Here is a 24,304-nt window from a genome sequence, read left to right on the forward strand (position 1 = left end):
GAGGGGCTACCAGGGCAGTTCGCTACAGAGAAGTGTCTGAAGACAGCAAGCAAAGCTGAAGGTCCTTCACATAAGGATGTGTGACAGCCGGATAGTCTAGAATGAGTGTGTGGTGTGGAGTCGCCTCACAAATGCTGAAACTGATGTAGCATAACTTCACTATGAACCTCAAAATGCAGCATTTGCACAAGTTGCAGTTTTTGTGGATTTTTTTAAATTTTAGATTGAAAAGAGGTATGTATGGCACTGATCGTATGCAGATTTGGGTCCCAATTTACATGGCTGAAACACAGCATTTACTTTAGTTGCAGTACATACTGTTGCACCTCTTAACAAAAAAATTATTTAAAAATTGCACAGTAATGCTATTCCATACAATTAGGTCTCAGTTTGTAGAACAAAGCCAAGGGGTCTCTGCTATACACATCAGGATTTCGTCATTGAAAGGGAAGTTGGATGTGTATATTGTGTGGCGTTGTCACATGAATACAATATGTGGATGAGTTAATGACAGACTGTTTGATGCTCTATTAGATGCCATTGCAGGTGCTCTTGATCAACAGTGCATTATGCATTATTATTCTCTTGCTTTCAGTTAGAATACACGAGTTAATGAGCTGCTAGACAATTGTCCGCTACTCTATGTGTGCAATGAAAACCTTTAATTGTTGTGCAGAGGTCCTTAGTGAAGATGATGGTAAGGCACAGGATGACAGCAAAGCAAAAGATGATGCCAAACAACAGGATGACAGCAAACAAGAGGATGCCAAACCACATGAAGATGGCAAGAAACTGAGTGACGAAAAAACACAGCAACGCTCACTGTCCACTGTCCGGCCAATGCGTACCACAAGCACCACAAGCATCACAAGCCTGACAAGCATAACAGCCATCAGCACTGATGAAGGCATCAAATCTGGCAAAGTAGGAAGTGCACCTTCTTCACCAAGGTCACCAAAAGGTCAGCTCGCTCCTAAGGAGCTCAAGAGGCCTTGGCTCAAGTACTTGGAAGAAAACCGTAGCATGTGGCAAGAGAGGGCAGCACAAGGTAACTACTCGCATGTCCATTTTTACCCTTTGAGACACAAGCCCTAGAACCTCGAAAGCAAGCGTACATGTAAAAGAATAGACATGCATAACCCTTGTACAGGGTGTGAAATTTTCTTAACACAGTCGTCACATCTTTATTTGAGCAAAGGCATCTGCTGCAAAGATGCAAAAGCACCTATGTAGTGGCATTAGGTCCAACAGAAAGTGGATAGTGACATGAACAGCATGCTGTGCACTGCTTTTGATTAACCATTGGTCTCAGAAAAACCTGAACTTGGCGTGTCCGCACAAGTAACAGTACAGGCAGCCATAAAGTACCATGCCTACCTCCAATAACAGAATAATAGCTGCATATGCACTGATAGCCTGCTGTAAAAAGCATTGTTCAAGATGTATAATTGTAATATTCCAGTAATTTTACTCAAAGAAACCAGAGTGTGGTCACAACAAACTAAACTCGGCTTGTTTCCTTGCACCAAGTTTTAAAAGAAAAATGTTGACTATGGCACCACTGTATTCCTGAATGTTTTTTGGCACTGTTCTGCTGCTTTCTGCAGTCACAGACTTTTTCTTTCTGCTCTTCAGATGCTGAGGCAAGAAGAAAACGAGCAAGCCCGGGAAACGAAGGACTGGAGTCCAGTCGAACAGAGTCTACTCCAGCAGAGTCAAAGACAGTTCAGCTGAAGCCTCTAGCAACCAAGCCTTCAGAGTCCAAACTAGCTGAACTCCAACCCCTTCAGTCCAAGTCCCTCGAGTCAATGCCTTTGGAACATAAGCCATTGGAATCTAGAACCCCTGAGTCCAGGTTGTTAGAGTCAAAACACACTGACCCTCACACCATGGACTCCAAAAAACTTGAGCTTTCGTCGCTGGAGTCCACTCCACTGGAGGCTACAGCAGACACAACTACGTCAGCACATTAAACTGTGTGTTAGTTCTTTCAGAATCTTGTCGTAAGCAGGGCCAATTCAAATGTTCACTCTGATGTTTGTGCACCTGTCAACAATTGCACAGCGAGAAGGTGCCCTTGCAGCTACTCTTCATTGTGAACAAGTATATGCCATACAAACACGGTCCATTTACGTCAGGCATTACTTTTTCATGCAGTTCCTGCATGGTCAGAACTTACTTTCAATTCCTTTTTCTTTTTCACTTTAAAGATAAATACATTGTCTAGTTTTGTGTGCGCATTCATAGTTGTAAAGTATTGCTAGCTTCCTACAGGGATATGTTTTTGTGCAGGACATGCACACACAGACATACAAACACACGCATACACACACTCCTTCTACACGACATACCCAGGCACTTTTAAGTCATTCCTTCCAGTCTGCCCTCATTCTAGCTCACATTGTGCCAGTCTTACTAGCATGACTGTTTGAAGACTAGCTTGCACTGTACACAGGCACAAAACTTGCTGGAGCTTTTTAACATCGCTATGCCAATGTGTACACTTCATGCAAAGGAATATATGGTAACAGTATCAGCTTGCTGTTGGTTACATTTATTTATCCTTCTAGAGCATCAGTTTTCCATTCCTTTTTCTCATTGTATGCATTTTGTACACTGTGATCATTAAGACCATTAAGAATCCACAATCTTAAATCTATCCTATACAGGTCATGTATTGCTACTCTGAATGCAAGGTTTAAGCATCTCTAGAGAGACACTTGAAACTTGCTTGCTTTGTGCTGTGACTCATTTCTGATAGTTCTCATTCCAGCCTTTTAATTGCATTGGCATTAGCAATGATAGTGAAAGCATGTGAAGTAATGTACATTTCAGATTCCATTGAACCTACACCCCAAACCCTACGCATAACGGAGCTTGCATTTTTGCTTTATAACTGGTGCACTTGTTCATGTGCAATACTGTTGCTAAAGGAAAATTTTAATTCGGCGCTCATTTGTCATTCAAGACATGTCTACATATTTCTTTTAAAGCTGAGTGTTTTAGCTTTGACAAACAGGCCAACAGTTATTCAGCTGAGTGTGCCACACATAGTTGCACCGCCAAGGCATTTTTATTCTGCACACTGAAGCTCTGAGGCAAGCAATCTGTACATTTTATTTTATCAGCATTCGTGCATGGGTGTACACGGGTGAAACGTACTTGTAGTGACCTTGTTGCAGTGCCCTGATGCATGTGATGGCTGTGCACGTTATTTACAGCAACATTATGCTGTGGCACCATGTGATAAAGATATTCATTGGGTAATATACTTGACAGGGATAACTGATTAGATAGCAGTGTAAAGACTCTTACTGTAATCTGCACTGTGTATTTAAGTGCAAATGTGGTTTAACACCTTGTCTAAAATGAAGCTTGCAGTTCCATGTACATAGCACTAAGAGGCAAAATACTTTTTTTTTTGCAATGTTAAAAGAAACCATGGCCTTATAATTTAGTCTTGTCCTTAGCATGTCACGAGGTACAGAAATATCCAATTTGTGACTTCTCATAAAGTAGTTGTACACTGAATGCAGCTAACCCAAGACAGCAGCGCCTTCAGATAGGGACGTAGTTTTGTATAAAAGATACAGCCATATATAACTATTTTATCGTGCAGAACTATATGCATAGCGCTAACAGGTATTTTTGCAAAAAAAGAAACAATGTCCACTCCAAAAAACTAAAATTCTAACAGCCATATGTACTGTGGAACTTGTTGAATTATTTACTCTGAATAATCCTGCTGTTATTATTGCAACGTTTTTGCTGCCCTCTTGCTTTGCAGTGAAAGTTAAAGGCCGTAAAGCTTTGTTTCTGTTGCATCTATTATGCTCATTGCCATGTAACAACGAAAATGTAAAGTATTTTATTTTCCTGATTCAGTAATCCAAGTTCTATTGCTTCAAGGGCATGAATTATATATACACATGTGAAAGCATATGTTATGTACAGTCCCTGCCAAAAGGATACAGCCCAAGGGGTTTGCTTCTAAGCTGTTTAGTGGGGCTCCCTAGCATGGGAGGATTGAGGATGCAAAGCCATTCCTCTTTCGAGATGTTACGGTCACTGAGGATGCATAACGAGGCATACAGCAGGCCTCACAAGCAAACCACTTGGGCCATATACTTTCGACGGGGGGTGTACACATAAAAACATTATATATCTACATTTCATGTTGACAACATTATTCTTAAAGAGCAGGAAACACTATCCTTGCTTAAAACTGTCTATTACTATAGTGCCACACTGATGCCCATTTTATTGCAAAAAAAGATATTTTCATAGGTCAGAGATATGCATAGCAACGAATCATTAGTGTTTGTTATTTTTTTTATACAGAAAATTACTCTTACTTGTTTGTCTTTTTTGTAAGTGTTTTGTCCTGACTTTCAAACATTGCTTGGGCATAAGGCTTGCTTAGCTTCAGGCAGACTATCATATCAAATGATTTCGTAAGCGCTATAGTTGTCATCTGTGCTTGAGGCAGTGGCTATGCTTAGCATCTGGCTTGCCATGTGATGCTGCCTCTCAGCTGCTGGTGACAACTTGTCTGCTCTTCCCAAACACCAAGATTGTAGCAATGGAACCAAATATGGAAAAGAACTGAAGTATATATCTACGATATTTTTTGCTGCTAAACAAGCATTATTGTTAAGCTATATCGTGTTACCAGCAGCCAGGTTTACTGGTCCATTCAACAGTCTTGAGCAGCTTACAGTGCACAGCTTTGAAATGTAGACCCCTTGAAATGTATATATGCACAGCACATTTTACTGGCATGCATGGACATCCTGAATGTATGAGATGCACTCGGTATTCATATAACGGTTGTGTACCAGGCTGCAATGCTATACGGTGTACAAGTTTTCCTGAGTGACAAGGTGCCCCTATCCTTACGAGACTTTGCAAGCTGCCAGCGTGCCAAGCTGTATGTTTGCATGTTTTTCATTGTGCGTGTACAGAAACATGAGACAGTCTCCAAGAACAAGGGACCGCGTGTTAATGAGTAAAGTGCACCTGTTTTCCGTGTATGAAGTTGCATTTAATGTCAGAACAGTAGTCTGCAGCACTTCCACTTTCCAACACCTCCATTCCCTCCAGCTCTCTGTAATCCCCTCACTCCCTTTCTTTCACCAGACTTCTTTCTCTTCGAAATGATTGTGCAGGAAGCTGGGATCTTGCATTCATGTACTGCATACAGTGGTTCTGCTGATGTTTTGGCACCCCACATTGTAAAACCCTTTTCATTTCAAGAAGTTAAGGGACCGGCATGTGGCTGTCTAGCTCAGGAGCTTGTCGACTTCTTTGCTACTGCGATAAAAATATGGACTACTGTGGTAGTTTCTGCAGTACTCTATGCGATTATAGCAGAAGCTGTCAAATAGAGTAATTTTCTCAGGGCTAGGCTTTGCATGTTTAGGACAGAAAATTAATTTGCATGCTGCAACACCTAGGAGAAACCACTACTGCCCACAAAACGATCAAAAGTAGGGTGGTAACCATGAAAAATTACAGGCGCCACGAAGCATGCCCATGATTTTCTCATTTTAGCCTGCTTCTGAAGTGATACCAGCAAACTATGAAGGTAGAATCACCAAACCAAGCCATATTTTCTTGTCATTGCACAAAATCAGCAATGAGCAAATGCCAGTCTGCATTGCAACGTTACCTTGAGCTAGTTCTTTCTGCTTGACTTAGAAGGATGTGTGCAACAAACCTTACAATGAGCAATGGTCTAGTCAACCCTGCAACAGGAGAACAAATATCAATATAAATAATGCTTTTTGTCTTTCAGAATCATCTGTCCATAAATTGCAAGCATAGAGGTGCTTGCAGTTTCTGGCGAATTATGTAACAACCAATGGACCAGGCACTGTTTTTATTTTACGCAAAGCTCTGAGTATATCACTGGCTGGACAAACAAGAACCAGAACTAAGTTTCTGAGCACAGTAATCCAGCCACTGCACTGCTAAAGACTTACTAGTCTCTGTAGTGGTTCGGTATCATATCTGCTAATGCCCCTGTTGCCATATAGTACAAAAAGCTCCCTTTTGCTGATCTTCTATACTGGAAGTGCATGGTACATATCATGTTCAAGCGGTAATTTGGACCAGGTGGTAGATAGTTGTAAAAGTAAAGACAAAAATGTGAAAGGACACATAAGGGCCAAACACTAGCATACACAAAATGTCTTTCACTTTTGCCCTTTACACTATCTGATATCAACCCCTTTTGTGTTAAAAAGTTTTGCAACAGGCAACTCAAAATAGAACAAGCCTCTCAGATAAGAATTTGTTATCAATGCCATATCAATGTTCCAACCATTTGAACTTGGCCAATTTACTAAACCTGCAAAAACAAACAGGCTGCATGGTGACACACCTGAAAATTGTTGTCAAGAGTTTGTACCCCAAGCACAATCTTATCATGGTGGCACAGCAATGCACAGTACCAAATTGAAACAAGCCATGTAATAAAACGACAGGAATCCTCTTAGGTTGCGATAAACCTGGAAGGACAGGGCAACTCATACTTCAAAGATAGCTTTCTTAGCAGAGTTATTTCTAACAGGGGCTCAAGACAAGCAAGCTCTCAAGCCACTTTAAGACAGAAATGCAGTGTCATCACATCATAGTTGTTGTTCAGCTACACAAATGTTGAAAAAACCAGGTCAGAAAATGAGTCAGGGTGATGGTGAAAATTGTATAATGAAGTTTTCTCAATTGCATTTTTGCTTTTGTGCATTATCAGAGTCTGCTTCAAGACAGCCATGCGTGCCATGATGGCTCATATAGTTGCCCTACAAAATCTCTTTCAGGCTGAAATAATGTGCTGGACATGTTATTGAAATTTAGTCCATTTCCGTGAGCTGCAGTCGTGATTACCGAGTGCGAGTGTGGAGAGTCCTCTCTGACATTTTATTCCCCTTCCAAGGAAAAGATTGGCCTTTATGAGCAGCCAACTATTTCTTTTCTTTTATTGTTCTTATAGTGCTCCAGCCTCATAATACTGTTAAAAAAAAACTGCCACATATTTAGTGCTAGCCCTTAGTGGTCTCAGCTAAAGCATTCACATAGTAATTTATTCAACCTCTGTAGCCATTTCTGACCTATCGGGAGCACTGTCTGCAACACTTCGCTTGCAGCCACTGCAGCTTACCAATGTAATCTCATATGGACCACCTGCTGTAGTGGAAATGTGCCAATTTTTGTCCACTACATGTACCATAACAGTAGCGCCACATTAGGACACGGACCTGAAGAATCCTTTGCATTGCTTTTGCCAGTGGGGGTATTTGCTCCTCCACAGTTCTTGGTACATGTGTATACCTCATGCAAAGCTGTTCCCGAAAGGCCAAGTGAGCGATCCTATGCTACACCACAAAAGGAAGAGAACTGCAGGGCAAGAAAACTGTCATCAGAGCTGTTTTCATAGCTGTACAATTGTTTTATTTGCACACATCAGCCATCCCACTATATGTGAGAACCTTGCAAAGTACTATAGTGCTCCAAATGTAGTTTTTGAAGCTTGAAGATGCAGCTGGAGAGCAGCAGAATATAGCCACACATTTGTAGCGCACCTAGATGGCACTTTTTTCTTCCCAAATTCAGACATGAAATCTGCTTAGCTACAAAAATTAGTCCTTGTTTTTCCCTTCTTCTTGAACCTGCACAATAGTTGCAGAAACCTGTTGCGAAGACAACCCTTCCTGGTGTTGTTGTTCTTTCAATGGCAGTTCAAACACTTTGACAGCTCATATAGTTGACTTCATTAATATCTACCAAAGCAGCTCTGGCTACTCGAACAAAGAAGTAAAACAAATTAGTGCACTCCACGAAGTTTCACTACTATGTATCCTCCGACCGTTGACCCAATGTTTGTGATGTTCAGAGTTTGACCACGTACTGACCACACTTGACATGTGCGTTCCAGCTTTCAAACCACTTACTGGCATTAGCATCTCTCCAAAACAGCAATGTTTGGTTAGTTTTCTGTGTTGTACGTTATGTGTAGATGTGTACCGATGCACATCGAAGAATTTCATAGCCCACGTGCATTCTAAATGACAACTATTGTGCAAAGTATCTTACAAGAAAAGCCTTCAAAATGCAAACCCCTATTCCATTTTTACCTCTGTGCTCTGCGAGTTGGTCATTTGCATTGTTTTTGAGTGTATAACCTCCTGTAATGGTCTGCCCATAAGCTTAGGGACAAGCTGCTTCATTACTCGCAGCAAAGAAATCTTGTCATAATAAGAATGTAACATCTGACCATGTAAATATGATGTTTTTTGGGTGACTACCCATGACACTGTTGTCCAGTATGTAAATTTGTCAGTGGTCTGCTTTTTGTTGCCCCTGTACATTCAGATTAGTAGTAACAACAACACTGGATTGGTACTGCTTTCAAGCATTTGGTACTAGACCATTGTTCTGTGTCAGTATAGATGTGAAAAAGGGAGTTTCATTCAGTGACACAAAGCACGCTGTTCAATATGCCACATTTAAGCAAGAAAGGGATATTGCTTGTTGACAAGTGTAACCTAATTTAATGTAATAAAGGATGACTTGTCAGTTACTGCTTGGTCCTTCACTAACCATTTCCAGCATTCAAAGTGTTTGCCATCGACAACAAGCAAGGCATGATACATGTGTGTGCACGTGCACATGCACGCACGCACGCACGCACACGCACACTAACAACAGTTTGTGCAAAGTGCTACAGATGCACACTCACTGGTGAGGCAAGTTGCAGATCAGCACTAATGCACAGATCTACTTATATAATTAGAGAATTGAGGAGATCTCCTTTCAAATCCACACAGATTCCAACCTGGAAGCAGACAGCCTTATTGAGTAAATGCAGCTGTGATACATAACTAGGGGTTGGAGTTTTTGGCATTTTCTGAATAATGCAAAAAAAGGCCTGTCAATGTCACAATTATGGACTCAGTGCACACTGAAAAATGTTGAATTTAGGAATTTCTACAGTCTGGCTACAACTGTGGATTGTGGAGAGACATACCAGCCACACGTGCAGGTCTGCACCACCTTCCATGAGCCAACAAAAACTGGCTGGAACGTGCCGTGCAGAAACAAAGCTGCAGTACATATATATAATCTTTAAAGATTAGAGTAGAGCCCACTGTGACTGCAGCTGGAGCATGAGCGCTGCCAACTGCATAGTGGCACTGTTACTGGCAGTGCCTGCTGAAACTGAGGTTGCACCAGGCAAGGAAGCGTGTCCCTCTTGCTCTCATGTCTTTGCTGACAGTAGTGAGGTCTTGTAAGAGCGAGAGGGACATGCTTCCTTGCTTGGCACACCTGGGCTCCAAAATTTTGGACAAATACTCATCATACCACTGAACAAGCAGAAACAGAAATGGCAAAATGTTCATCAATAAGAGTACGAAGAAAAGTACAAGAACAAAGCATCATTTGAAAGCAACGAAGAATAACACAAATATCTCTTAGGATAACAGATTAATGGCAACAGCTAGCACATCCCATATAAATTCAACCTGGGCAACAAATGGTACTATGAGGAATGGAGAAATATTGATAAAAAGCCTAGCTTTGTTTGCATTTACTTCTACGCTGAATAGGGAAAACTCATTCTGCATCATTTTCACTGAGGAATGCACACCATTGACTGACAAAAAGAATTTGAAAACCTAATGTTTTATACACTACTGAACTCAACTCAGCCCATTTATTCTGGAAACCACGTCAAGTAATGCAGAATGTTGCCTGAACATTGCCTATGATAACTGCCATCTAACATTTGCAACAACATGTGACGTCTGTAACATTGCCTTAAGTACGTTATCATGTTTCAGAATTGCATCACAATAACTTTTATGGCCATATACTTATCGCCAACGCACTAATATCTTGCCAACTTTTATGAAATGTTTTGATAACATTTGTGAACATTAACTTGTAATATAGTACTGACAAGGCTATAATGTAGTGTACTGAGTCCTACTGCTTGTCATGAACCTAGTGAGCGCAATGTAACTGAAGGATACTAAAGCAACATATAGGTAGGGCTCGGAAAGGCGCCTTCTCAAGAATTAGCATGTGTGTTTTTACTGCATGTGTTTGCATAATGTCTGCACAAAGACGGAAGCGTCGACTAATATGGATTTTTTAATAAAAGGTATTAGCAACATGGTCATGCTCACCTGTGCATCTAAATTTTACCGTTTCAAGTTCAAATATGCACAAAATAACTTCGCACAACTGGCAGGTGTTGCTAGCTCTAAAACAAGGACCTCATGTGGGGGATAGCTCGCTGAGGGTCGTGTTCAGTGCAATGGCGTTTTCTGGTTCATAATAGAGACATTTAGGGTAGCGGAGACGCACTACTGTAGATGTAGTTTACCAGACACTGGCTGGGCAAGCACAGTGGCCCTGCCTGGCCACGCCCTACCACTGAGTGTGCACTGCCAGTGTCTGGTAAACCGTATATGTCTGCACCAATATGTCTCAGCTATGGTAAAAGTCTCGAATGTTTCTGTGGCACAATGTTGCGTGCATGGATCGATCATTTGACTTGATTAATTGCTGTGGAAATGCTTGCAGAAGGTCATTATTTTTTTGCACAGGATGTGTGTCTTTTGCCCAACTGCGAACACAAATTAAGTAGCAATGTTATTTTGTGCATTTCTTGTCAATCCAACAATAGTATAATATATAGTATATATATAGTATATAATATATAGTATGACATCTATTTCATTTTTAGTCTCACCATTGGGGCTGTTCCAGGTCCACTTCCTGTCCTCTCATTTGCGGAAAAAGGTACTCATGATTCGTAATTTATTTTGCTCTGCGAACTCTACTAATAACTCCCCCCTGCTATTCGTAGAGCCTATGCCATAGTCACCTACTTCCTACCTTGGCACTGAAGTCACCCATCAGTACGTCAGTGTACCATTTTTTTTATTTTGCTCACTGCAGATCCCAAATCTTCATAGAAGCTTCTGACGATTTGGTCATCATGGTTGGATGTAGGTGCGTAGGTGTAGAACTCCTCTACCTTGGCAGCCATTTCCTGATTAAAGGAATCCCGCACCTAGTTCTCGTCTATCCGCTAAACCGCGATAGCACAGTATCTGCCCATCCTTCAGTACTTCATACGCCTCAACTGTCCTAACTTCACTAAGCTCTATGACGTCCCATTTAATGCCAGCTAGTTCCTCGAACAGCACTGATAGGCTGGCCTCATTAGACAAGGTTCTAGCATTAAACGTTGCCAGGTTCAGATTGCAATGCATGACGGCCTGTCCGGAGCCAGGGATTCTTAGCACCTCCCGCTGCGTCACAGGTCTGACCGCCGCCTTGGTCAGCTGCTCCGCAGCCGCTGGGGACTGAGGGCCGAGGGTTAATTGGTTTGTTCATAGAAGGTTGTGGTGAAGTACTACACCAGGGTGGACAAATCCTGTTCTGGCGAGAGTGCGTTGTCGTTTCTGGTCACCGAGATCAGCTAGGCGGCACCCCAGGCCTGGTTATGCAATTCCATCAACACGCGGAGTTTTTTTTTTTTTCAAAACCGTTGAATTGCGCGGCACGGAGATTCGAACCCCGGTCCTCTTGCACGTGAGGCAGACGCTCTATATACCTCTACGCCATCGCTGCCGGCGAAAGCACTTGGAAGACAAACAACGATGGCAGCAGCACGTACTGTACGTGTGATTTGTCAACAGCCTTCTTTTATTTAGCTAGATCGGCTGCGTGAAGTAGCAGCCAAATATGTGCCGCGGCGGTATCTTTAATTTTGGCAGTATCTTTGGTATATCTTTGGCGGTATATCTTTGGCAGATGCCACAGTGGCAAACATAATTCCCGTCTACCCAAATGCCGTCAACGGGAAGCTGCCACTTTCCGTTCCCTAGATGACGTCAAAGATATAGAGATTGTACGCTTTGCACTTGACTTTTTGAAGAGCAGGTGCACCGGTGCTAAGATCGCGCTTAGTACTCAAATTTTAAAATCACGTTTTGTCCGCAGTCCGAAATCACGTTAAACGCTCCACTTCCGAGTACCGCTAACCCACCACTCGTAAGGCTGGACTTTATAGGCAGCATGCGGGTCTTAGAAAGTCGGCGGTAGTTACGCGAGTGAAAGAATGAAAATTGGTATTTGGGGAAAGGAAATATGGCACAGTAGCTGTCTGACATATCGGCGGACACCTGAACCGCTCCGTAGATGAAATCTGCTCCATGTTGCGAACGCCTCTGTTCCGCCTTGGCTGGCCGGCGGCAGCGCCCAGCGGCCCAGCCTATGGCCCAGCCTCCCAGCTGGTCGGGCGCTCGTAGGCTGCCATCGCCGCGTTCAGGCCGCTCGCGCGCTATCTTCCTTGCGTTAGGGTGGCTAAAATGGGAAGGTGTGAAGATCGCTGCGCTTTCCCTCGGCCTTTGGCGCACCGATGCCGCCAGAGGGCGATGCCGCCAGAGGGAATGCGGCGCTGCTACTAGCGGCGCGGTAAGCTCAGCCGCGTCGGCCTTGCATGTACACGCCGTAGCAGTTGTTAGTCAGTTCAGTCCGTTTCGTCCCCTGTATTGGAGTGTCTATAAAAGCGTTTTTTGATGCGAGAGCGAGATGCCTTCAACAGCAAAAGTGGCTGCGGAAAAAGTGGAAGTGGCTGTAGGCCATCACAACTATGCTGAGCGACACAGCGACGCACGGCTGATATATTACATCGCTGATATATTACATTATTACTATGTGGCTAAGAAGGGTGTCTGACAACTCATTGTGAAGCCTGCAGAGGCTCCAGGGACTCCTGAACAGGGAGGGGGGGGGGGGGGGGGCAAGGGGGCGGTTGCTGCCTCCCCCCCCCCCCCCCCAGCATTTCTCTTTTTGTATTCAGATCAGATTTCTGGCAAACGCTTCAATTTTAGGACGCTATAAATGTAAAGCACAGTGAGGCTGAGCTCGTTCGCATCATACCCAGCCTTTAAACGTTTAATTTCAGTAAACTAAACCAATCATGCCCCAGCAGAAATTGTTAACTGACTGAGCTCTGTTAATGAGCATGATTACTAGCATTGAAACAGTATGAACAAACCTTTTTATTGCAGTCGATCACTCCTCATTTGTACGTCTTATATATATATATATATATATATATATATATATATATATATATATATATATATGTGTGTGTGTGTGTGTGTGTGTGTGTGTGTGTGTGTGTGTGTGTGTGTGTGTGTGTGTGTGTGTGTAAAGTTGAGTATTTCAATTCAGGTTTTATATGCATTACAAATACATTATTCTGAACAGCGAAATATGAAAATATACACAAAAAGCAAATAAAATATTAATTAACTATTTAGAGAGAGAGAGAGAGAGAAAGACGGAAAGGCAGGAAGGTTAACTAGGCAGCGCCCGGTATGCTACCCTGCACGTGGGAAGGGGAACAGAGGGAGAGATAGAAAAGGGAGAGAACAAAGGGATGTGATCACTTTTCCACGTGTCCGTTGGCCGTTACTTGCAGGGTACACAGGGCACACACTGATTGTTCACAATCTTGCACTCAGTCCTGGGTCCTTCAAGAACTTTAAAAGTGTCTTCAAAGCTGTCCTCTGCGATGAAGGCTTACTCCAAGGACCCAGAATCTTGGCTTCAGTAAGGAGCCGAGGATCTAAACGGTGTAGTGTTGCAGCCAGGAGTGCACGCTCACGCTGAAACCGAGGGCAGTTACAAAGAAGGTGTTCTATAGTTTCATCGCACCCACACATCTCACACGCAGGAGAGTCTGCCATTGCGATTAAGTGGGAGCAGGCATTTGTGAACGCCACTCCCAAACACAGGCGACACAACAACGTATAGTATCGCAGCGGGAGAGGCCGGACGGAGGACTGAGTCGGAGTAAGGGGTTTAGGCGGTTAGACGGCATGTAGAGTTGCTAATAGATGACCATGACGCTAAAAGCTCTCTTCGGCCAAGCATTCGCAGATGTCTTGCTGCGTCGGCTCTTGTCAACGGTATCTGGACAATGTTGGCACTGCCGTGAGCCGCTCGAGCTGCAGCGTCAGCTGCGTCGTTTCCAACAATGAATTAACCATTTAAATAAAACATGGAATAAATAGACAAACCCGACCGCGGCGGCTGCGTTTTTCCTCCAGCAATTATTCCGGAGCCCTCCACTACGGCACCTCTCTCTTCCATTCTTCTTTCACTCCCTCCTTTACCCTTCCCTTAAGGCGCGGTTCAGGTGTCCAACGATATATGAGACACATACTGCGCCATTTCCTTTCCCCCAAGACCAATTATTAATTATTATTATTTGCTGATATTTTAAGCACAATGAGTTTAGATAATGCGTGAATATCGTGTCGGGTTTCAGACGCGGTTTATTGTGGGGAAGCTCGCTGGTGACTCACCTGCGCATCACTACTTCGGGTACACTTGCACATCTCAACTCATAGCTAACCCAGGCCCCCCTTTACTCAGGACTCCCATAAACTCGCACAAAGGACAGGTGAATAGTTTTTACTCCAAACAGCCCAAGTTACGTGCCTATAAATATCAAGGACATGGTGATGCGATGAGCTCTAGACTGCAGCTAGCCTATATACATATATATAGCCTGACCATGCTCAGAGGTCTGTAGCTGCCGCTCGCGGGTCGTAAAAATTTTAGGCCGCTGAATGTGTTCTGCAACCAATTAAAAAACGGCAAACGAATTGCTAGGACAACCGCGATACAGCAAGCTATCGCTAATATCCAACGAGACCAAGCGCGGCGACTAATCAACTTTTCTCGCATTTTAGCAATGTTCTGGAGAGTAGCACCACGAAAAAATAAAATTGCTCTACATCATCATCTCGACCAAAAGCTATTGAATGTTGCAAGTAGTACGCAGGAAACGCATTTATGAACGTTACAATCCCGTGCCCAATCGGCATCATGGATTTACTTGGGATCATGGGATTGCTCAACCTTACATCATGGACATGTTTGATTTGACAGGCCCACTCAGTACCGCACTGAACAGGACCCACTCTCACCGCGGCTCAGATCATGAGCTGAGTGTGAGCCCGTATTCGCAAATTCGCGCATCATGATACGAATGTGAGCCCAGACTCACGACTGACATCATGATCTGAACGCGAGCCCGAACTCACAACTCAGATCATGATATGCACATGAGTCCGGGCTCACTCACTGCTCAGAACATGATCTGAATGTGAGTCCGGACTCACTCCACGGCTCAGATCATGATCTGATATGAACGTGAGTGAGCCCGAGTGAGTCGACTCATGAGTTCGCCGGCCTGTGCCTTCTCTCTTCTCTTTTGAAGTTTCGTTCCCATTCTGCAAGCCGTGTACCATAAGGTTGTGCAGTAAACATATGGAAACACACTCCTTGTTCGAGCGGTACTCGAAAGCAAGTCTCTTTGCATGGTCGCTTTGGTTTTGACATCTTTTTGTGCCGGGACATATAGCTCGTTTAGTGATGGGCACGTGAAAAGAACAATCGGGAGCTCAGTCCATGATTTTACTACACGACTAAAATGCGCAGAATGGATACACGCGCGCACAAAACCGACAAATTCACACAGAACTACAGGCAGGAGCGGACGCGATGACTTGCATGTACAAGCAGTCACACAGGACAACAAACACTACACCTCGCTCAACAAAAAATACGCGCACAAGCAGGTTAATCACGCACACTCAAGACCAGGTTGCTGCCTTCCGAACCGAGAAAACCACGTCGTCTGCTGCGGCAGCACCCCTCCCGACAAGCAGCGCCCTCTGTCGCCATCGGTGGCCTTTCATCGCAAACGGCGCCACCATCTCCCATTGCGTAAAGCCCCTTGTTAATTTAAAGTAGCGACACTCTCCTCCGCGCCGCGCTTTCCTCCTCGATTCTCCTCGCGCGGCGGCTGCGAGCTCTGCGCACGACGCGCTTTTTCTGCTCGGCGCCCGCCGGCCGCCCGCAGCAGTGAGTGAAGCGCGTTTTTGGGCCAGGTCTGCGCTCCAGGAGTGCGCAAAATATTTGAAAAATTACGAGAAAAGCATTGAGAATGCCCAAAGTAACGTTCATGAAGAGATTGGTTTCTTCTTAGAACTGTCTGAATGAGGAATACTGATTATTATTATTAATTGGTTTTTGTGGAAAGGGAATGGCGCAGTATCTGTCTCATATATCGTTGGACACCTGAACCGCGCCGTAAGGGAAGGGATGAAGGAGGGAGTGAAAGAAGAAAGAGAAATAGGTGCCGTAGTGGAGGGCTCCGGCATAATTTCGACCACCTGGGGATCTTTAACGTGCACTGACATCGCACAGCACACGGGCGCCTTAGCGTTTTTCCTCCTGATAATAATAATAATAATTGGTTTTTTGGGGAAAGGAAATGGCGCAGTATCTGTCTCATATATCTTTGGACACCTGAACCGCGCCGTAAGGGAAGGGATATAGGAGGGAGTGAAAGAAGAAAGGAAGAATAGGTGCCGTAGTGGAGGGCTCCGGAATAATTTCGACCACCTGGGGATCTTTAACGTGCACTGACATCGCACAGCACACGGGCGCCTTAGCGTTTTTCCTCCATAAAAACGCAGCCGCCGAGGTCGGGTTCGAACCCGGGAACTCCGGATCAGTAGTCGAGCGCCCTAACCACTGAGCCACCGCGGCGGGGCTTCCTCCTGATGCAAACGAAGCTTTCAGGCGAGTTCTGTACTGCAGACACTTTTTTGTCACGTGATAAGGTGTTTTACTTTGTGCACCTGATCTAGTGCTGTCTCTGACTTTGTCTGTGTTTGTTTTTTTAGGGCGTGAACTCTGTGTCACCGCGGTAAAACTTTGGAAAACGACCCAGGCAGGTGCATGGAACTTCAATATCTGAGAAGGTCGAAGCGGGACTATTACGCTACTGTCAAGCTATCTGTCTAAGCATTGGTTACTTATACACTTATTCTCACCAATTACTGGGCCAAATTAATTGATATTTAGTAAATTGCAATTAAAACCCAAATTTGTGCTGCAGCATCGAGTCATATACCGTTGGATAGCTTAGGCCAAGTGTAATGGCACTGTGCTAGTTAGCGATCCGCATTAATTTGAGTTAATTAGTTAATTTTGTATAAAACCAAACTTTGAGCTAGACGATCAAGCCATATAATGTTGAAAAGCTTAGGATGAATGCAAATGCTCTGAATTAATTAGCGATTCCTATTAATTAGTATTAATGAGCTATATGCAATCAACACCACCCTTTGCATTATAGCATCGAGTCATATACCTTTCGAAAGCTTAGGTTCAGTGCAAATGAGCTGTGCTAGTTATCGAGCCGAATTAATTAGAGCTAATTATTTAACTGCAGTTAAATCCAAACTTTGCACTATAGATGGAAACTAAGGGCAAGTGTAAACGCATTATGCTAGCTAGCCAAACTAAAAGAAAAACCTCACAACTACAGAGATATAACCCTCTAACTAGGCTTAACACGAACTGCTTCGAAATGTTTTTTTTTTTTGCTTGTACATACTTGCGTGCACTAGGTCTTATTTAGCGTGCACCTGCTTACAATAAATTAGTCATGAGTGCATCTTCCGTCCATAGGGTTGTCTCATCAGTGTGAAAGTGGCTTTTGCATTCTAGTCTGTTCACTGAATAAAACAGTTGCGCACTTTCAATGCGATCAAGGAGCGCGGACAACCATTCATCGACTGCATTTCATAGAACAATATTAGGCACTGGTGTCAAGGAAGCTTAAGAATATACACGGTATACCTATGAGAGAATGCATTCTATATCTCTAGGAAAGCTCTCGATAATGTAATATTATACTTGACGCCAAAATCTCGTTTCACTAGGTAGCAGACAATATAAAGCTGGTATTTTGATTAGGCATCACAAAAAATGTATCATTAAAGAAAATGAGAGAATGGTCAGCAGGATGATTTATTTTCGCGCGCGAACAAGAACGTTGATTGACAAGATTCGCGTAACAGACGGGAGAATCACATAATATTCAGCGTCTACGCTAGTGCAGAAATGTGCTATGCAGTATATTGAGGACAGTTGAGAAAAAACATGCTCAAGGAAATACAACAGGGGTGTACGTATGTCATAGCTTAAATCAACGTCACTTTGTACGAGTATACAGCAGTTTCATGCAACCGAAAGTTGACGGACAATGGGATCTTACGCTAAATGCTTCTCTGTGAAAAATTGCAGATTTGTTACTATAAAGACGACGCTGCAGGTGCAAGAACTAGCACGTTTTGAGCCCAGTCGCTATTTGTAGAGAAGATGCAATGCGCGGATGCTTTGGAGATTCGTTCCATTCTGGCCTCGCATGCAAAATAACCTAAAAAAAAGCAGCAAACAACCCTCGAAGGATGCCTTCCATCCAACGGCGTCAACCAATCGTTATGACGTCGTGGTTAATCCCCTTACGTGAATATATATGGTATCATGAATACAGCATAACCATCTTCAGGTCGCTTGCTGCAGTTATACGCGCAACAGCACGGTATAGCGCTTGCACGTTGCAATAAAAGCGCAGCGCGTAATATTCGCTCGCCGAGCCTAGGAGAAAAAATGGCGCGACGGAAAAAGAAAAACACAAGCAAAATGCCGGAGCCCCGCGTCTCCAAGAGCAACGGCAGGGAGACCAATCGTCGCGCAGGAAATCGGGCGAAGAGCCGACCCTCAGCGAAGGGGCGAGGAGGTCGCGCGGCGGCGACAAAGTTCAATGCTTGGCGGAACTTTCATATTATCAAGGAGCTTTACCATTGCGGAGCCCTGGTGCTCGGCACATTAGCCAGTATATTTATAATAAACTGCACATCTCCAACCAAAAATTTAATTTTAACCCAACGTATCGAAGTCGACTCGGCTTCGAAAAGTTGGGTTAATAATAATAATAATAATACTAATAATAATAATAATAATAATAATAATAATAATAATAATAATAATAATAATAATAATAATAATAATTGGTTTTTGTGGAAAGGAAATGTCGCAGTATCTGTCTCATATTTCATTGGACACCTGAACCGCGCCGTAAGGGAAGGGCTAAAGGAGGGATCGAGTGAAAAAAGAAAGGAAGAAAGAGATGCCGTAGTGGAGATCTCCGCAATAATTGCGACCACCTGGGGATCTTTAACGCGCACTGACATCGCACAGCACACGGGCACCTTAGCGTTTCGCCTCCATCGAAACGCAGCCAACGCGGTCGGGTTCGAACCCGGCGAACTGCAACGCCAAATAACTAAATGAAGTACTAAATTCCTAAAACTCAAAATAAACAAAACAACAAGTATTTGCATTGCTGTTTTGTTTATTTTGAGTTTTAGGAATTTAGTACTTCATTTAGCTATTTGGCGCTGCAGTTGCTAGCGGTTGCTTGCTACGCGCGCGAAGTGAACGTTTTCTGGTTTCTCCGTGCAATGTGTTTCCCGCTGGTTGGCGCTTCACGCTGCTGTTTGCTAGTGTTCCAGTATATGCTCCCTGTGGGAGCATATACAGGAGCACTACTGTTTGCCAACTGATCAGGAGCTTACAATACAAGGCCATGAAATACCCCGAGTGGCCGAATACAAATATCTCGGGGTATGGGTAAACAAAGGACATATGTGCACGGAAAAGCACGAACAGTCTCTCATAGCAAAAGGGCGAAGAGATGCCAGGATAATGAAACATAGGGCATTGTGGGGGTACAACAGGTATCAAGTCCTCAGAGGTATTTGGAAAGGAATAATGGTACGTGCCGGGGCTTACTTTCGGGAATGCGGTTCTCTGCTTAAGGGCTGAAGTTCAGTCGCGATTAGAAGTAAATCAGAGAGCTATTGGAAGATTACCACTAGGTGCTCACGGGAAAACCACAAACGAGGCAGTACAGGGGGATATGGGCTGGGCAACGTTCGAAGCACGGGAAGCTCAGAGTAAAGTACTATACGAAGAACGCCTAAGGAAATTGGATGATAACAGGTGGACAGCTAAGGTATTTAAATACCTGTACAGAAAGAGCGTTGACACACAGTGGCGGAAACGAACTAGAAAGCTGGCCAGGAAGTTTGCCAGAGACGAGGAAGGAGAAAGAAAGAGCATTAAACAACAGGTTAAAAACGTTGAAGGTAAAAATTGGATAGATTCAGTGGAAAAGAAGCATAGTGTAGAACTATATTGACGCTGGAAAAGGCAGATCAGGAAGGAAACGTTTTATGATAACTCAAGAGGCAGTGCCCTCCTCTTTGAAGCTAGGTCAGGGTGTCTTAGAACGCGCAGCTACAAAAAGAAATTTAACGAAGAAGATGACACATGTGCTGTGTGTGGTAAATCTGTAGAAACAATAGAACACCTCATTCTAAAATGTGATGGTATCCATCCCGATGTCGATGCAGGCACAGTCACTCTTCCTGAGGCCTTAGTGTTTAGAGATAACAAGTCATATAAATAAATCTGCGGTGGAAATTAGCAAAAAGCGATTGGAGGATTGGTGGCACAAAAGCAGAGAGGTGACATAAGTTTTAAAGTGTAGGAAGACGTTTTTTAAAGAAAATGGCGAATTTTATTAACAACTTACAGCAGAGTTAAACAAAAATAAAGGAAAAAAAAACTGAGCATGGTGGCAACAACCACTGCCCCGTTTCAAAGGGGACGCTCCTACCTTCCATCCATCCATCCAAGCCGTTTTCCCGCGATATATTTTACTACCACCGCTGAGCTGAGATGTGAACCTCTTTATCCGCAAAAGCAAATCACCTTCCATTTCTTTTGTGTGGTGACCAGGGGCCGTATTATGGAACTGTCAATTAGCAAAGTTGTCAAAAACTTGTCAAAAAGGTGTAAATAAATTTAAACCTTTGTAAACTTCGTGTCATTGTGTGTGCCGACAACGTGACAGCTTCAAAGGGATTGGCTTTGTTAAACACAGCAAAGAAAGGCGCGAATTTTTTATACTCACTGATGCCTGCTCGATTGCATTCTGGCAGGATTTTATTCTTGCCAACAACTCTCCTGTTGCCTTGAGTGTTCCAATTCAACTTGTTGTAATTGTTATCAGTGACACTCGTGTTAAGAAGTCTTTGGTTATGCGTATAATTGCGGAATGGAATGTGCACTCTTCATTATCATGAAGTGATCATGAAACTTGTCACGATCTATGGCTGTGCGTCTTTGGCGTTCGGCTGCTGATCCCAAGGTTGCAGGCGGCCTTATGTCGATAGAATCGAAATACAAAAACGCCCGTGTGCTGTGCGAAGTCAGCGCTCGTTAAAGAACCTCTAGTCGTCCAGATTAATCTGGAGCCCTCCACTACAGCATCCCTGTTGGCCATGTATCGCTTCGGTATGTTATACCTCGCAATTTACAATGATGAAGTGAAAGTTATATCGATTTCATGAAATTCAGTGACTGCATGCATAAACCAAGTAAGCCAAGAGCTCAAGCAATATATTGTTGATGGTTTGTTTTGTGGCAGGTCATGACGAAAATACTTCGAAGATTAACTTTGATTGCCCTATTTCAGCTTATTTGTGCAGGGCTGCCCTGAGCCATATCACCTGCCTAGTTGCTAAAGGCCTAGTTGCTAAAGGTTATGCAAGCTTTGTGTTTTGCCTCAGGTCTGCAGTTGGTTATGAATGCAGAGGAAAAATAATGGAGCTGAAGGAATCGTGACGATTCAGGTACATTACTGCATGCACTTGTCAAGCTTTTGTTTCATTATGATTGGGAGCTATGGATCCGAACTGAAGTAGTCTGCTCAGTGGTGCTGCTCTGTATGTGTGCTGGCTGTTTGACGATGTAAGGAAGTGGCCCCTTTGCAATGAATTTTTTAGTAAACCATTGCACCATGCTCAGGTGGCGTTGTCCCTGCTTCACTTTGTATTTCTTTTTGGGCACAGGCTGTTCAACAGTGGTTTTCAGAGGGCATCCTGGTCTGCTCGACTTTTAAAGTTTTGGTAAGCACTCTTCACAGCTGATAATGTTTTTCTCCATTTTGTTTCACAAATCCTGTTTGCTTGGCCTGACATTTTGGTTTTGTTAGGCCTGCTACAGTTGTCTAGAAGAACAAATGCTTGCACTCTTTTCATGCAGATTCATTGCGGCAGCTTGTACATAGTTGTTAAATGACATTGCATGCCTAAAGCACATGCAAGAGCAAACCAAGAACAAAAACCGTTTAATGTTGATGGCTTATTTTGTAGAAGGTGAGAGGAAAACATGGTAGCTAGTAGTATATACAGTGTGGTTAAGGAGCTCATTTGTATGTGACTGCTCTGGGCTAATTTATCTGTTGTTTGTTGATTTACATGCCTAGTTCCTGAAGCTTATGTGAACATTTTGTATACTGTCTGAGGTCTGAAACTATTGCCCAGAAAGAAAATAAAATAGTTGGAGGAATTACGTGTCAGTATAGCTGCATTTCTGCATGGGCCATTTGTATGACTTTTGAGTCATTAGTATTGAAAGTGCCAGCAACAAAATGATCTAATTCAAGATCAGCTTTTGATATCTTGGTATGTTGATTATTCTCCTGGCCTCAATGGTGCTGCTCTGTATATGTGTGGAGGTCGTTCGAAGCTTTCCAAAAATTGTGTGGCTGGCTGGGCTCCTGACATTTGGTAAGCCAGCTGTGCAGCTTGCACAGTCCTTGCTTCCCTTGCATGCATAAGAACCATGAATGGAACATGATAAACAGTTATTAGTTGCGGGCTGTCCTGTGTATTTTGTGTTTGTTTGCCTGCATGCAATCAGACCCAAATATTGAGTACTGAAAATTGACATCAATTTTTCTGTTCACCCAGTAACCATGTCCTTTTTTCATGCCCTCTGTGGAGTGCGACTGCAAGCAACATTTGTGTTGGCATCTTCATGAGAGACGTGGACCTGGTGTTTACCATGTAGCAGATGCATATCAACTGTTCCTTCCAAGTGACACTTCTTGTTATCTTGAGGTCATTTGTCATGTGTATTGATTCAGCGTTTCATTTTTTCAATCTTTAGTAGCAGGTATGTTTTATTGAGATAATAAAATGTTTAATTCTTTAATTGAAGCTATTTCTTGCTTCTCTTTTGCACTGAGGACAGTTCCTGCATTGAGAACCAACCACATTGGTTCTTTTTATTTCTATAGTGTGATTTTTACCTGAAGTTCTACTATGATTGCATTTAATTAACACAGTTTGCCTTGCCTTCCTAAAGCTTTCCTCTCAAAGCAGGCATTGAAGGAATATGTCACATGTGTGCACACTTCACTTATAGTTACATAGCAGGAAAAGTGAAAGGCACTATACAAAGAGCCCATCTTGATGTCTCACAAGAAATAAGAACTCAGTTTGGAGGAAATACAGACAGAGAGAAAAAATATGTGTATTGAGGGTGTGTGAAAAAACTAGTCGCTGTGCTATCTTGTCCCTCTTGTGTCACATTTGGCCTGTTGTCTCAAGATTAAAAGCGTTATTCACTCTAAAGAAAGGTCTAGGTGCCAGATAATTGGTGCAGGAGATGGCCCTGCAGTTTCTTTTGCACTCTTGATATGCAAAATTTTGTTGCAAAAGAAACCACTGTGTTATCTCATGCACCAGTTATCTGGTGCCTAGACTTTTTTTTAGATTGAACAGCGCATTTAATCTCGAGACAACAGGCCAAATGTCACAAAAGAGAGACAAGAGAGAAAGCACAGCAACATGTTTTCTCACTTGCACTGAATACACACATTTTTCCTCCCAGGCATGCAAGACATTCGTATTTTCAACACGGTTTTTACTTCTTGTGAGACATCAAGCATGCGCTCTTCGTAAAGTGCCTTTCATTTAATAGCATTATGAAAGCCATACCATATCCTTGTCAGGAAATATCAAAGCTTTGTTTTTTTTTGGTCAAGAGTGGATGAGTGAGACGTATATGTTTATTTCGGGGGGCAGCCCTTTAGCAGAAAGTGCCTGTATGTTACTGTAAGCTTAAAACTTGATCTCAGGCTAATGCATTACATATCTGAATGAGCAACTTTCATGACAAAATTGTACGAAAAATAGAAGTTTTCAACTAAACTTAACTAAGGCAAAGCTGATCTAGGACTTCAGACTTCACAACGATCATGGTTAAATGATTGATCATTTGAGGTTGGTGTCCGTCCGGGGCAAATTAGCCTCGTATTTTTTGTTTGTACTCACCAAATTCAATTTTGAAGTAAGCACATGGAAAAAGAATTGCGGCGCACACATTTTATTTTCACTTAAATGGGCCTCCTAGAAGCTGAGCAATACATCTTACCAGTGCCTCCTACGTGAAACATAGATTGATATTTTTTAGTGCACAAAACGAAAGATAA

General features: G+C 43.1%; 1 protein-coding gene across 11 annotated transcripts in view; it reads left to right on the top strand.

Moving 5' to 3' along the window:
- LOC144113214 (dual specificity calcium/calmodulin-dependent 3',5'-cyclic nucleotide phosphodiesterase 1A-like) overlaps positions 1 to 8,581 on the top strand; it is a 533,169-nt gene extending 524,588 nt beyond the window's left edge. For all 11 annotated transcript variants that reach the window (XM_077646184.1, XM_077646185.1, XM_077646189.1 and 8 more), the window contains 2 exons: positions 677 to 1,048; positions 1,636 to 8,581. In XM_077646184.1, coding sequence (XP_077502310.1) covers positions 677 to 1,048; positions 1,636 to 1,973 — 710 coding nt within the window. In that variant the 3' untranslated portion in view covers positions 1,974 to 8,581. The remainder of the gene's footprint in view (positions 1 to 676; positions 1,049 to 1,635) is intronic.
- Positions 8,582 to 24,304: the final 15,723 nt, after the last annotated feature.

Source organism: Amblyomma americanum, chromosome 1 (genome assembly GCF_052857255.1).
Source record: "Amblyomma americanum isolate KBUSLIRL-KWMA chromosome 1, ASM5285725v1, whole genome shotgun sequence".
In the NCBI taxonomy this organism is placed as follows: domain Eukaryota; kingdom Metazoa; phylum Arthropoda; class Arachnida; order Ixodida; family Ixodidae; genus Amblyomma; species Amblyomma americanum.